The sequence below is a fragment of the Notothenia coriiceps genome, unplaced genomic scaffold (genome assembly GCF_000735185.1).
Source record: "Notothenia coriiceps isolate Sejong01 unplaced genomic scaffold, NC01 NC01_scaffold00031463, whole genome shotgun sequence".
Taxonomy (NCBI): domain Eukaryota; kingdom Metazoa; phylum Chordata; class Actinopteri; order Perciformes; family Nototheniidae; genus Notothenia; species Notothenia coriiceps.
Window position 1 is genome coordinate 25,433 of NW_011364164.1, and position 11,873 is coordinate 37,305.

General features: G+C 40.6%; 1 protein-coding gene across 1 annotated transcript in view; it reads left to right on the forward strand.

Moving 5' to 3' along the window:
* The first annotated feature begins 1,116 nt into the window (after positions 1-1,116).
* nt5dc2 (5'-nucleotidase domain containing 2) overlaps positions 1,117-11,873 on the forward strand; it is a 12,722-nt gene continuing 1,965 nt past the window's right edge. The window contains exons 1-13 of the mRNA XM_010787898.1: positions 1,117-1,571; positions 6,650-6,834; positions 6,927-7,001; positions 7,096-7,151; positions 7,754-7,847; positions 8,652-8,780; positions 9,179-9,239; positions 9,605-9,707; positions 9,805-9,906; positions 9,991-10,072; positions 10,269-10,355; positions 11,254-11,394; positions 11,584-11,648. Of these exons, the coding sequence (XP_010786200.1) occupies positions 1,202-1,571; positions 6,650-6,834; positions 6,927-7,001; positions 7,096-7,151; positions 7,754-7,847; positions 8,652-8,780; positions 9,179-9,239; positions 9,605-9,707; positions 9,805-9,906; positions 9,991-10,072; positions 10,269-10,355; positions 11,254-11,394; positions 11,584-11,648 (1,550 nt within the window). The 5' untranslated portion in view covers positions 1,117-1,201. The remainder of the gene's footprint in view (positions 1,572-6,649; positions 6,835-6,926; positions 7,002-7,095; positions 7,152-7,753; positions 7,848-8,651; positions 8,781-9,178; positions 9,240-9,604; positions 9,708-9,804; positions 9,907-9,990; positions 10,073-10,268; positions 10,356-11,253; positions 11,395-11,583; positions 11,649-11,873) is intronic.

Sequence of the window (11,873 nt, forward strand, 5' to 3'; positions counted from 1 at the left end):
TGTTTTTGTGTGCACTGAGGAGTGGCAACAGGCGTTTGTTTAATCATTTTAAGATTGGCTTTGATCAATGTTTGAAAATGAATTCTTCATATATGATAAATGAGAGGTAACATTTTATTTATGGTATTATTTCCACATATTTCTCTCCATTCTTCCTTCTGCCAACGGTGTCGCAGTTTCTCGTCTCTCCCGTTTTAGTGCGTACGCATGGGTTAAAGTTTGTGTGGAGGACCGCAAGTTTTCCCATCAAGCTAGTATTTTATAAATCGCAAACATTGCGTAGAAACTGGCGTACGCCATTTTTTTTTTAGCGTATATCCCTTTATAAATGAGGCCCCAGGTCCTGATCTAAAACCACTATACCTAGACTCTTCAAATCTAGACTGGATCATCCCAGAGAGGCTAAGTATTTTTTAACACACAGTTTTAGATTTGAAACCTTTATTCTATTTGTGAAAATACAAAAATGGGAGATTTTTCTGAAATAAAGTCCCATGGAGTTCTACCGTCACTTGCGGGCGAAAATTACGGCCCCGCCCACTTTGGTGAGAAAACAACAATGTAATTTGAATGGCGATTAAGCCTGAAGAGCTCTTCTTTTATTGTCCCTTTTTCTTAGAGGAAGTACAGAAAAACGTAACACTTATTTTAATATTTGAGGTGCAATAAACGACACAGCAGCTTTTTGTCATGATAAAACAATTATTTTCCGCCTTGCTCATGAGAGTAATGCTGGCGATATGACGGCCTCGCCTGCTGATTTTCATTTAACCATATATTGAGCCCAATCTTCGATTTCAAATCATTTAATGTAATTGTTTGCCTGACTGGCCATCGTAATCGGGCTTTTTGGAGATCCAAAAATCCACGGTGTTCTTACATTTCTGATCGGATTGGCAAAAAGTTCAGAATGTGTATTGACTGCCATTCAAATGACAGCGTTGTTTTCACCCTAAAGGGGGCGGGGTCGTAATTTTCGCCCAGAAGTGACGTGGGTGTTACTCTTATCACGCTGGGAGGGCTTTGGTTCGGATTGGTTGTAGAGACTTCCGACCCTCCCCTCTAAATAAAAGGGGCGTGGAAATGTGCTGCATGTCTACAAACGTGAGAGGGATTTGTTTTCACATCACATACTTGCTAGTGCCTGCTTGTATCGGTGGCGATTTTTTAAAGTGTTTACATTTTGCACAGTAGCCTAACAATGTCTTTTAAGGCTGTGGGCTCAGCATTGACTCGTACACTGTGGACAAGAGGACAAAGGACACCTCCTGCTGCAAGATCCCCCAAAGTGAACAGACTTTCTACAACGTGCAGAGTGTCAGGAGAACAGCAGGGCTGCGACAAAACAAAAAGTTGCAGCTCTGACTCAGACAGGCCGAGTGGCGAGGGGCCATCTCCCAGCAGCGAGCCTCCGCAAAGATGCACGACTGCCGACAAGAAGCGACCCAAGGAGCCAGTGGGTGCTCCGGGTGTTAATGGTGTCCGAAGAAGGTCATACACCTCCGCTGCTCCGGTGAGCCAGAGCACCTACCTGTGGGCCCGGTACAACGACACGAAACGGCTGGTTCACGGTAAGCAGAGGGTCCTCACAATTTGTCCCAAAGTCACCCCAAAAACACAGCGACGGTTACCCTCCACGTCACCAAGGCTCTCTCAGCCGTTAGTGAGGACATGTTGTTAGTGTTTTCCATCCTCTTTTACAGTAGGCACACCGGACAGATGACACAACAATGCTTACTGTTCCTCTTTGCAAAGTGCATTTCAGGATAAAAAAACGGTCTACTATTTTGATTAAACTGACAACTTAATATGAAGTTCCACACAGTTGCAATACAACACGGCTTACGTTAGCAAACTGAACATACTAGCTAGCTTATCGGAGCGTGAGTTCACATCACATGTTTACATTGCACTCATCTCTTCTTTGTTTTCAGTTTGTGATTTTGTTGTTTATAAGTCAATCTGAACATTTTTATTTTTTTGAAATGGTAAATGTACTGTACTTATATAACAGAACAAATTGTCTAAATAACAGAAACGATGCAGTGGTTTCAAATCTTTTACAAATGCCCCTTTCACACTAACGCTGTTCCCGTTCTAGCTCCGTGCTTGCGCTCTTCTGGTTCGGAACCGGTTTTTCTTTTCAGCGACCGTTTTGTTCACACCACCCAGAGCCCGACACGTCACCGTTTATGTCACTGATTTTCTCGCCAACGGCGTCGGGTCGATGGTCGTGTTGCTTTTAATCATACGAAGCCAGATTAAATTAATCTCAACCCTTGTACTTTTCTCCAGAGTGCCGTGGTTACATTACATTACATTGCATTTAGCTGACGCTTTTATCCAAAGCGATTTACAATAAGTGCATTCGACCAGGAAGATACAAACTTGAAGAAAACAGAATCATATAAGTACATCAGGTTTCATAGAGCCAAAACATTTCAAGTGCTACTCAACTGGCTTTGGATAAGCCAGTCCTTTTGTTAGTATATAAGTGCTTTGTTAGTAAGTAGTAGTTGTTCATTGTTTATTAATGTGTTTCAACGGCATTTACCGACCGCTGCTATGAAAGTGTCTCTGGTATAAAATGGGTGATGTTAGTATAGCAACCAAAGCTAAACTGACTATCTTGACTACTTGTCGCTATCCTATTGTGGCATAAGCTGTATTCTACAGGCACATTTTACTGGCGTATTTTTCATTATGATTCTACTTGTGATAGTTGGACATGACAACCTGTGCAGCCCATGTATTGATTCCATCCGATAGCTGCTATAATACAAAACAAAACATCTGCCTGCTCTCCACAATGATCAATGACAGCGAACAGATGGTCAAAGTAAGGTACAAATAAACAGAATCAAACTAAGCCTGGTTAATGTTGCCTGACTTTATAAAGTGTTTTTTTTTAATGTGTGGTTGCGTTCTAGTCACTGCTTGTTACAACTTTCATTTGCCGTACTCGCCATAATAAACTGTTATTGCTCAGGTTGATCCTGCCCCCGCCTCTGACATAAGCGTGACGTATGCGGTTTTTGCTTCAAGACCGAATTTTTTTTGGTTGCTTTGTAAGCACCGGTTTTCGGTGCATAGAGCCGGCTCCGCTGCCGTGTGAACAGGAAAAATGGTGCTTATCAGGCTCTAGCTCCGAACCGGCCCTGGAACCGCGTTCGTGTGAAAGGGGCAAAAGTAAACAAGTTCAGATACATTTTGAAATAACACAGTGACTTAAATTGGGCCTCTCCTGGCACAACATTAGCTGCTTTCACACCAAGTATTAAGCCGCTACTTGTCCCCAGTACTTAGTCCCCCCCGAACTCTTTAGTCCCTGTAACTGTCCTAGTAGATCGCGGTCTCACCGGAATAAGTCCCTGAGGGAGGATTACGCGAATGAAGCCGCTGACGTCACTTCTTATTCTGCTTTGGGTTTACTGGCAGGCCACAAACAACTTCACGGCATACTACCACCCGGAGTCCCACGGAGCTGGGGACTGGCTTCAGTAGAAGTCGGGTCTTCCGATTAAATCGCCAGATGCGCCGACACATCCTCATCACTTCACCGCTCCCTTGTTTTCTTTTGTGTTGCCATAAATTAGTCTCTCTCTGTTGGTGCGCTGGGCTAATCCGAACAAATAAAATGGCGGCTTCACAAAACTTTTCGGAGTTTTACGGGGCGTGGTTTGTAATTCGCCCAGCCAATCAGATATTGTTAGTGTGGCCGACACACCCACGAACCATTTCCTCCCCAGGAAAGTACCACCTCTATAGCAGGGACTATCTGGGGGTGAAAAGGTTTGCACGAACTAGGGACTAGTTCCAGATATTTTTGGTGTGAAACCAAATCTCCCTCCCCTATTGGCCTAGTTCGGGGGGGAAAAGTATTCTAAAGCGCCTAATTTCTGATTGCCTCGGCGAATTGCAAACCATGCCCCGTAAAACTCTGAAAAGTTTTGTGAAGCCGCCATTTTATTTGCTCGCATTAGCATTAGCCCAGCGCACCAGCGGAGAGAGAGAGACTAACTTATAGCAACACAAAAGATAACATGGGAGCGGTGGAGTGATGAGGTATCGGCGCTTCTGGTGATTTACTCGGAAGACGCGACCCAGTGGCTTCTACTGAAGCCAGTCCCCAACGCCGGGGGACTTCGGGTGGCAGTATACGCCGTGAAGTTGCTTGCGGCCTGCCAGTAAACCAACCCAAAGCAGAAGAAGAAGCGACATCAGCGGATGAGTAATGGAAAGCTTGGACTGTTCAAAACAAGCTCCTGGGATAAAAGTGGTCGGTCAGTTTGTATAATAAATCAAAATTGTTCATTTTATTCAAATGCATATCTCTAGTATGGTAGCCTGAGCTATAAATAGAGTAAATAGTCCTATCGTGTTCCCCAGGTTATCATGTCCTTAATAGTAAGATACTGCAAAACGTTTTGTGTTGCAATGCTTTTTTTTGTAAATCAAGGTCAAATGTTTCTTTCATGTAGCTTGTCAATATTTTGAAAATCAGTATTTATTTATTTAACAGGGACAGTGCACATTGATCAACATTTCTGTAAATGTGCCAGTTAACCAAGAGGCTATTTTTGGTGACATAAATTTAAAAGGTCACAATAAATCACTCTATTCCCCCCAATCACGATATCTCTTATGAAAAGGCAATATTCAACTATATTTACTTTTCAGAGTTGTTGTTCTTGCCATGTGGCCCAACCCTACAATTATTCCTTAGTGCATGATCAGCTTTAATCACACACGTTCTGTTTTTAAATGCTGGCTTTGCTTTGGCATTGAATCAGTTACTGAGAGAAAAAGGTAATATACATATAATACAGAATAAATGTTTATACAGAACAAAACATCACCTTAGATCATTTATGCAAGCACAGACTTACATACAAAATATTATGTTCTTTTACTTTATTGCAAAGCTATTAATGTTAAGCTCAACTGAATTCAATTCAAGGCTTTATTGTCATTTGCACATTAGCTACAGTGTAGATATGGTAATGAAAAACTTAGGCCACAGGCTCCTCCAACAGGTGTGTGTGTGACTGACTGACTGACTGACTGACTGACTAGTTTTTTTATATATGACATAAATACAACGGATAACATAGTGCAAGAAAAGTAAATACCTAAGAGTTTGGACCGACATAAGAAACTTGGATCTACATTTTCTAGATCTGGGGCCGTATTCACAAAGCATTTTATCTTACCGCTAGGAGTGCTCCTAACTCGTGCTAAAACATTTTACGTAGGAGTTTTTTCTTAAAAGTTATTCACAAAGTCGCTGAGACCTACTCATACTAAGGATAAATCACTAAGAGTGAACCACACCGGGCATACCTGCATTGCCATGAAGTTGGCTTTGATCCTGTGTAGTTGTTGATTGTCCAAAGGAAACCGGATAAACTGTTGGATGATATGTGGTCTAGAGAGCGCGTTGATGGTTTGGTTTATGGCACAGCTGATTGATGGTTGCGATATTCCTAAATCGTCGGCATTGCAAAGTTGCATTTTCCCTGTTGCTAAATATCGTAGTGTTGCCAAACATTTTATTTCCGGACTAATCGGGTTATTTCTGTTAGTCGGGGATGTTATTGCATCCCGCACTAATTCCACAACAAGTTTGATACCCTCACGATTTAGCCTATATCTCTTGATCAATTCACAGTCTCCCATTGTCTCCAAAACATTTCGTCTCTCAGCCATTTTCAGATTCTTTGTGAATAGGTCTTACTGAGTTAGGAGTCCTCTCGAGGACTTTTAAGCTCTCCCAGACTTAGGTGCTACTTTTAGGCCTAAAATACTTTGTGAATTGCTCTTAGTGAATAAAATTAGGAGTCCTAAATTTAAGACTGACACGCCCATTATGCTTAGGAGTTTCTCCTAAATTCGCCAGTTAGGAGCTACTTTTAGCCCTAAAATCCTTTGTGAATACGGCCCCAGATCTTTTGAAATATGAAACAGAAATATGTCTATAGATTGATTAGAGAGAAACTAGCCTCAGGAATGACACATGCATATCTGCGGCCCAGCTGCAGCCCTTATTGAACTCTCCCATAGCAGAATGACCCACGTTATCTCTTAACCCTCTGTGGCACTAATTTTCCAGCCAGGGTATTAAAGGCTGTCAGAGGAACAGAACGTAAACTGTTTGTTTAATCTGGGAACATGCGTATGCCGCATGGCTGTTACCAACGTGTGCAACAGTGGAAGGCAAATTCATGAAAAACAATAATGAAAATAACTTTTAAGAAAAGTAGCCTAATTAATTCAAAACGCAAAAGAAAATAATAATATGCTCTTTGTTTTGCAAGGGCTGTAAAAAAAATGTTTGGATGGACCTACTGTACTTCTGTGAAGAGTTGAAATCTTAGAAGCACGTATTGCACAACCACACTGAGCCTGCCAACCACACTAGATTGAAAACAGCAGTGGAACAATTGCTTTAGACTCTGCAGAAGTGCATCATCAGCAGGTTTCATTGCAATAGGGAATATTTATATATATATATATATATTTTTTTTGTACAGCTTGAATGACCTTATCCTACCTTTCATAAAATACAAATATTGACTTGTGTTTGGTTTCCTTTTCGTTGTTGTAGTTTTCCGTCTGATTTGAATTATGTTTTCCCCTCTGCTCTCAGACATCATCCCACCGGGTGCGTGTAACCTCCTCAACTCCTCCACCATCTACGCCAACAACGAGGTGGACCTGGCTGAAGTGGACATCTACGGCTTTGACTATGACTACACTCTGGCTCTGTACTCAAATGCACTCGAAAAAATGATCTACAATACAGCAAGAAACTTCCTAATCAAACACTTTAAGGTGTGTTTTACAGTAGTTGCATCGGATATATTGGCATACAACTGCTTTTAGATTTACGATTAATTCATCCGTTTTGTCCTCCTGCTTGACAGTACCCTGAAGGCATCCAAAGATATGATTACATTCCCAACTTTGCTGTCCGGGGTCTGCACTATGACATCCATAAGGTAAATAATTTTGCAGGAGGAGAAATGTTTACACTTCTCTGTACAGACAATAACAAGTGGAACTCTTTTTTTGTTCTTCTTTCCTCCTCTTAAGGGTCTTCTGATGAAGATAGATGCCTTTCATTACATTCAGGCAGGAACAGTGTATCGGTAAGAAATGTATATTCTGTTGAGTACCGTTAAATGCAGTATATGCATGATTCGCTGGCTGCTGTTTGTAAACACAATTTTCCTCTCTTTTCCCCTCCTATCCACCTCAAAAGAAGAGAGGGAGAGCATTGGTGGTTTAGCTAGCTGGAAAGTGACTTAAGAGGGAGTGGCGTGAATGAGATCAAAACAGTGATTCAGAGAAATACAACATTGTGTTCTGATGGTTGCATTTACATTCTAAAGCCAAAACCTCCTCACACCCTGAGAAAATAGGTTGCATTGCCTGATTTTGTGTGATTGCAGTTTTATCTCAAGCTTAATCTTTTCTGCTGTTAGTGTTCTGCACTGCAAGTATGTAGTTCACCCCCCCTTCGGGTGAACAGACACACAGATCTGCATATCTTCACATTCATGACTCAGACAGAGCCAAAGAGAGAGACGGATATAAGAATGTAACACAGGAAGAGGAAATCACCGGCAGAGGGCAGCGTCATAAGTGATGATAGAGAGGGATTACTTTTGCATGAGAATAATAGTTTGGTCTACTGATGTTTTGTTTAATGTTGAGCTCAAGTGAATTTATTTATTTTCGATGTCTCCAGGGGACTGAGCCCAGTGCCAGATGACGAGGTCCGTCAGCTCTATGGGGGGACTTTCCATATCCCACTGCAGCAGGACAGTGGCTTCTATGGAAAAGTGAGGAGGATTTGTTTCTTTTTTTTATAATTACAAAGTGCACCGTAACACTAATACCATCAGATAATCTAATGTGTATCAGGTTGGTTTTAAATGTTTGCAATCATTTAAAATAGTTTGTTTGTGGAACTGCCTGACACGGTTTATCTTTGTTTAGTTATTTTTTTTGTATTGAGACATGTTCAGAAGGTCTCTTCTCTGTAAAACATGTTTGTTTTGGCACAGATGAGAAAGCTCCTCTTAACTTGTCGGCCCAACAGATCTGATATAATCTCATCCGGTCACTCCCAAATGAATCGGGGTTAAATCTGTCCACAGATATCAGTAATGTCTGGTTTTGTTGTGACATAAGCGCAACATCTCATTTGTACTATTGTCGTCACGCAAGCAGGAAGACTGAGTTCCAGTCCCTAAAAGCTGACTGCAGTAACTCTGTGTCTTAAATAATTTGTGTTCCGTTATGACCAGTCATGAAATGTCCTAAGGTTTACCATACTTATTTTCTAATGAGAAGCTATTTGGTCTTGAGTTTCAAATAGTTTTCGGTCTTTTAAGTGCTCTCCTTCAGCAGCAATTATGTCCTCCCCCATTCTCTAATTCTCCTCGAAACATTCCTATCCAAAATAGTTCTGGTTCGACTCTTATTTCATGATGGGTCTCTGTTTCCTGGGTAGCCTTATAATGGGCACTGATTGTAATACAAATGGTTCATTTTGTGATTAGAAGTCACATTTTACATGCTCACACACATTAAATCCATTTCAAGTAACTACCCCGCATTTAAATCTATTTTTTCTATCCCAGGGACCAAAGATTAAGCAGTTCATGGATATTTTCTCCATTCCTGAGATGAATCTCTTGGCAGCAGCAAATGATTTTTTCATCAGCAACGACATCGACTACGATCCAGTTCACCTCTTTAAGGACGTCTCGGTGAGAATGCCCTCCAACGGTTGTTTATTCATTTCTGCTCCTGAGGTTTTAATGTGTTGCCTCTACCTGCTACATGCTGAGAAGCATACTGACCCAGTGGGTTTGACTGTTTTCTTTGGACGGAGGCTCGGGAATCTGTAAAAACCTTCCAATTGACTCATGTGTAGAACAAAAACAATAAGTTATTTTCCTCTTGGTCCTGAGATACCAGGGTTTCTAGTTACTGGGCACTAGAGCTCAAATTTTGTTTTTATTAAAACATCAGGTTTTCATATAATGGTTAATTTCTGTAGTTCAGACCCATCTCTCAGCAGAATATACTCATGCTAGATCAGGAACGTATCATGAAATGTTAAGATCTCATGTGAAGCCTCTATGTAACACTTTTTAATCTTCAGGAAGCGGTTGGCATGGTTCACCTGCAAGGCTACATGTACAAATGGGTCATGGAAGATCTTGGTAAGACTTTTTTTCCTTAATTTGAATCACTCTAGGGCCACAATCTTGTATTATGATGAAGGTCATTTGAAGATATAGTAACTTTTTCTGGCAATTCAATAAATAGTCTACTGTATATAATATAAGTACATGGTAATTTTCAGCTACATGTTTATCTGATGTTATATGTTACATTCATGCACCCAACTACAGTGTGATAAAGTTAAGATTATAATCTGATTTAATGGCAGTCCAGTTTGTTAATTGACCTAATGTCAACTGTGACACGATTAATAATGATATTGAATCATCATCAAGCCATTACTGAACATAAAATACCATTACAACGTCTTGTGCTTCTGAGCTCTCTTTATTTTTCCCTATAGATAAGTACATTCTGAGAGGAGAGGAGACAGATGCTGTTTTGCACCGATTGGTCAGTAAGGGAAAGAAACTGTTCCTCATCACCAACAGTCCCTTCAGCTTTGTGTAAGTGTTGGTTGTCTGTCAGCTGTGAGTCCACTCTGACATAAAAAGAGGGTGTTTCAATCTGTCATTCTTATATAGTTTCTTTTCCTGTGCGCAGGAATAAAGGAATGACACACATGGTGGGAAAAAACTGGAGAGACTTCTTTGATGTTGTCATTGTCCAGGCAGAGAAACCTCACTTCTTCACTGATTGTATCAAGTGAGTAAATATTTTTGGAAAAAGTGGTGAACAGACTGTGATCATCAGGTTCTGACATGTCCTTAAAAATGATTTCTCCTAAAGACCCTTCAGGCGCTTGGATAGTAATGGAGACCTTCAGTGGGAAAAGATAAATAGTCTGGACAAAGGAGAGGTCTACAAACAGGTCTGTCTTTCTATTATTGTTATCCTACAGTATCCCTTCCCTCAATCAACATGGTTCCTTATGTTTGAGTTGTCCCTGATCCTCTAATAATAAGACTACTTTTTCTCTGTTTAGTGTCTGTTTTGACATGTTTGAAATGTTACAGGTTTTGACTTGTTGTATAATATTTTAATACTGAACTTCTTTTGTGTTTTAGGGAAACCTGTTTGACTTTCTCAGACTGACAGGGTGGACAGGATCAAAGGTCCTTTACTTTGGAGACCACCTCTACAGTGACTTGGCTGTAAGTGTAAAAGAAAGGCAAGACCATCCCTAATGGTTCACTGCAATAATGATCCATAGTATGACTCACTTCTTTTGTGATTATTAGGATTTTTTGATGTATTTAAGGCACTTTCCACTCAAAATCTATTTAGAAGTGGGAATCATACTTTTTAAAATTGCATTAATATATTATTTATAGTTCAAGCCCTGTCAAAACACATGCAGACAAAGACATACAGACACACACTCACAGAAGCCCATTATCTCCACCTATTGCGCAATTCTGAAAAATCCCAAACATTTGGGTGGGGCCTGAGAGGCTGGCAAAGTTAAATATTTAAACACCAGATGGCAGTAAAGACTCCCTGATATTTAAAGTAAATAAATAATTCATGTCATGTGTGTAGAAGGTATACCAACGCAGTAACAGATAAAAACATGTATATTTTCCCCTCCCATAATCAGCCCAGTTTTTGGAACGAGATTCTTAAATGTCTAAAGTTCAGGCTTTTTTGTTATCTCTGTTTGCACAGATAGAGGTTGTTAAATAAATAGTAAACAAGCAACAACATGCTGTTATTGATTCACTCATTACATTGATTACATGTCTGTGGACAATCCCCACAGGAGCAATTTGGGGTGAATGTTGACTGCAGTGGGACTCGAACTTGCTATCCCCTGATTCGAAGTCCAACACACATAAAACAAATATATCCACAATGGGTGAAACTAAATGTTCTCCCTTTAGTATTATACTGCTTGTCTGCTAGATAAAGACTTCTTAATTTCTGAATGCATTCTTCTAACTGCATATACAAAGATGTTAAAGCTACTTGTAAATGCCTTCTCTCAGAATACTACCATCAGTTGCTGTACATGTCAGAGTTTGACCAAAGCATTGTCCCGTGTTGTGGTAGGACCTGATGTTGCGTCATGGCTGGCGTACAGCAGCCATAGTGCCTGAGCTGGAGAAGGAGACCAAAGTGGTGAGCACAGACCGCTACGCTGTGAGCCTCACCTGGCTCCAGGCTTTAACCGGACTGATGGAACGTCTGCAGGTGAGAAGTGAAACCTTGGATTTTATGGGGCTCTTTATCAGCAAATAAGCATGCATGATACATGCAAGTCTTAGTCCTAATCAACCCCATGCAATGTGTTTAGAGTTAAAAGAGACAGACGTTGGCATACAGTAGCTGGCAGTTTTGATCAGACTGTGATTTCTTTCATGCTGTTCTTTATTATTTCAGACACACAGGGACTCGGAGTCCCAAAAGATTTTCGAGGAATGGCAACAAGAAAGAGAAGAACTCAGGTGAGTGCTGTTACCTTAATCCATCATCAAAGCTCCCAGTCTTCCCATTGACCCTACTTTCATCTCATATGTGACCTGCTCTATCGAAATCAGTCGGAAGTCGCAACGGCTCATTTCAAAATAAACGTGGATTTCCGTAAAAAAAAAAGACGTTTTTCAGGATTCAGGTGTTTTGTTTGATTTTAAATAAACAAAGTCTTGGCTTTCAGAATGTGAAACTTTTAT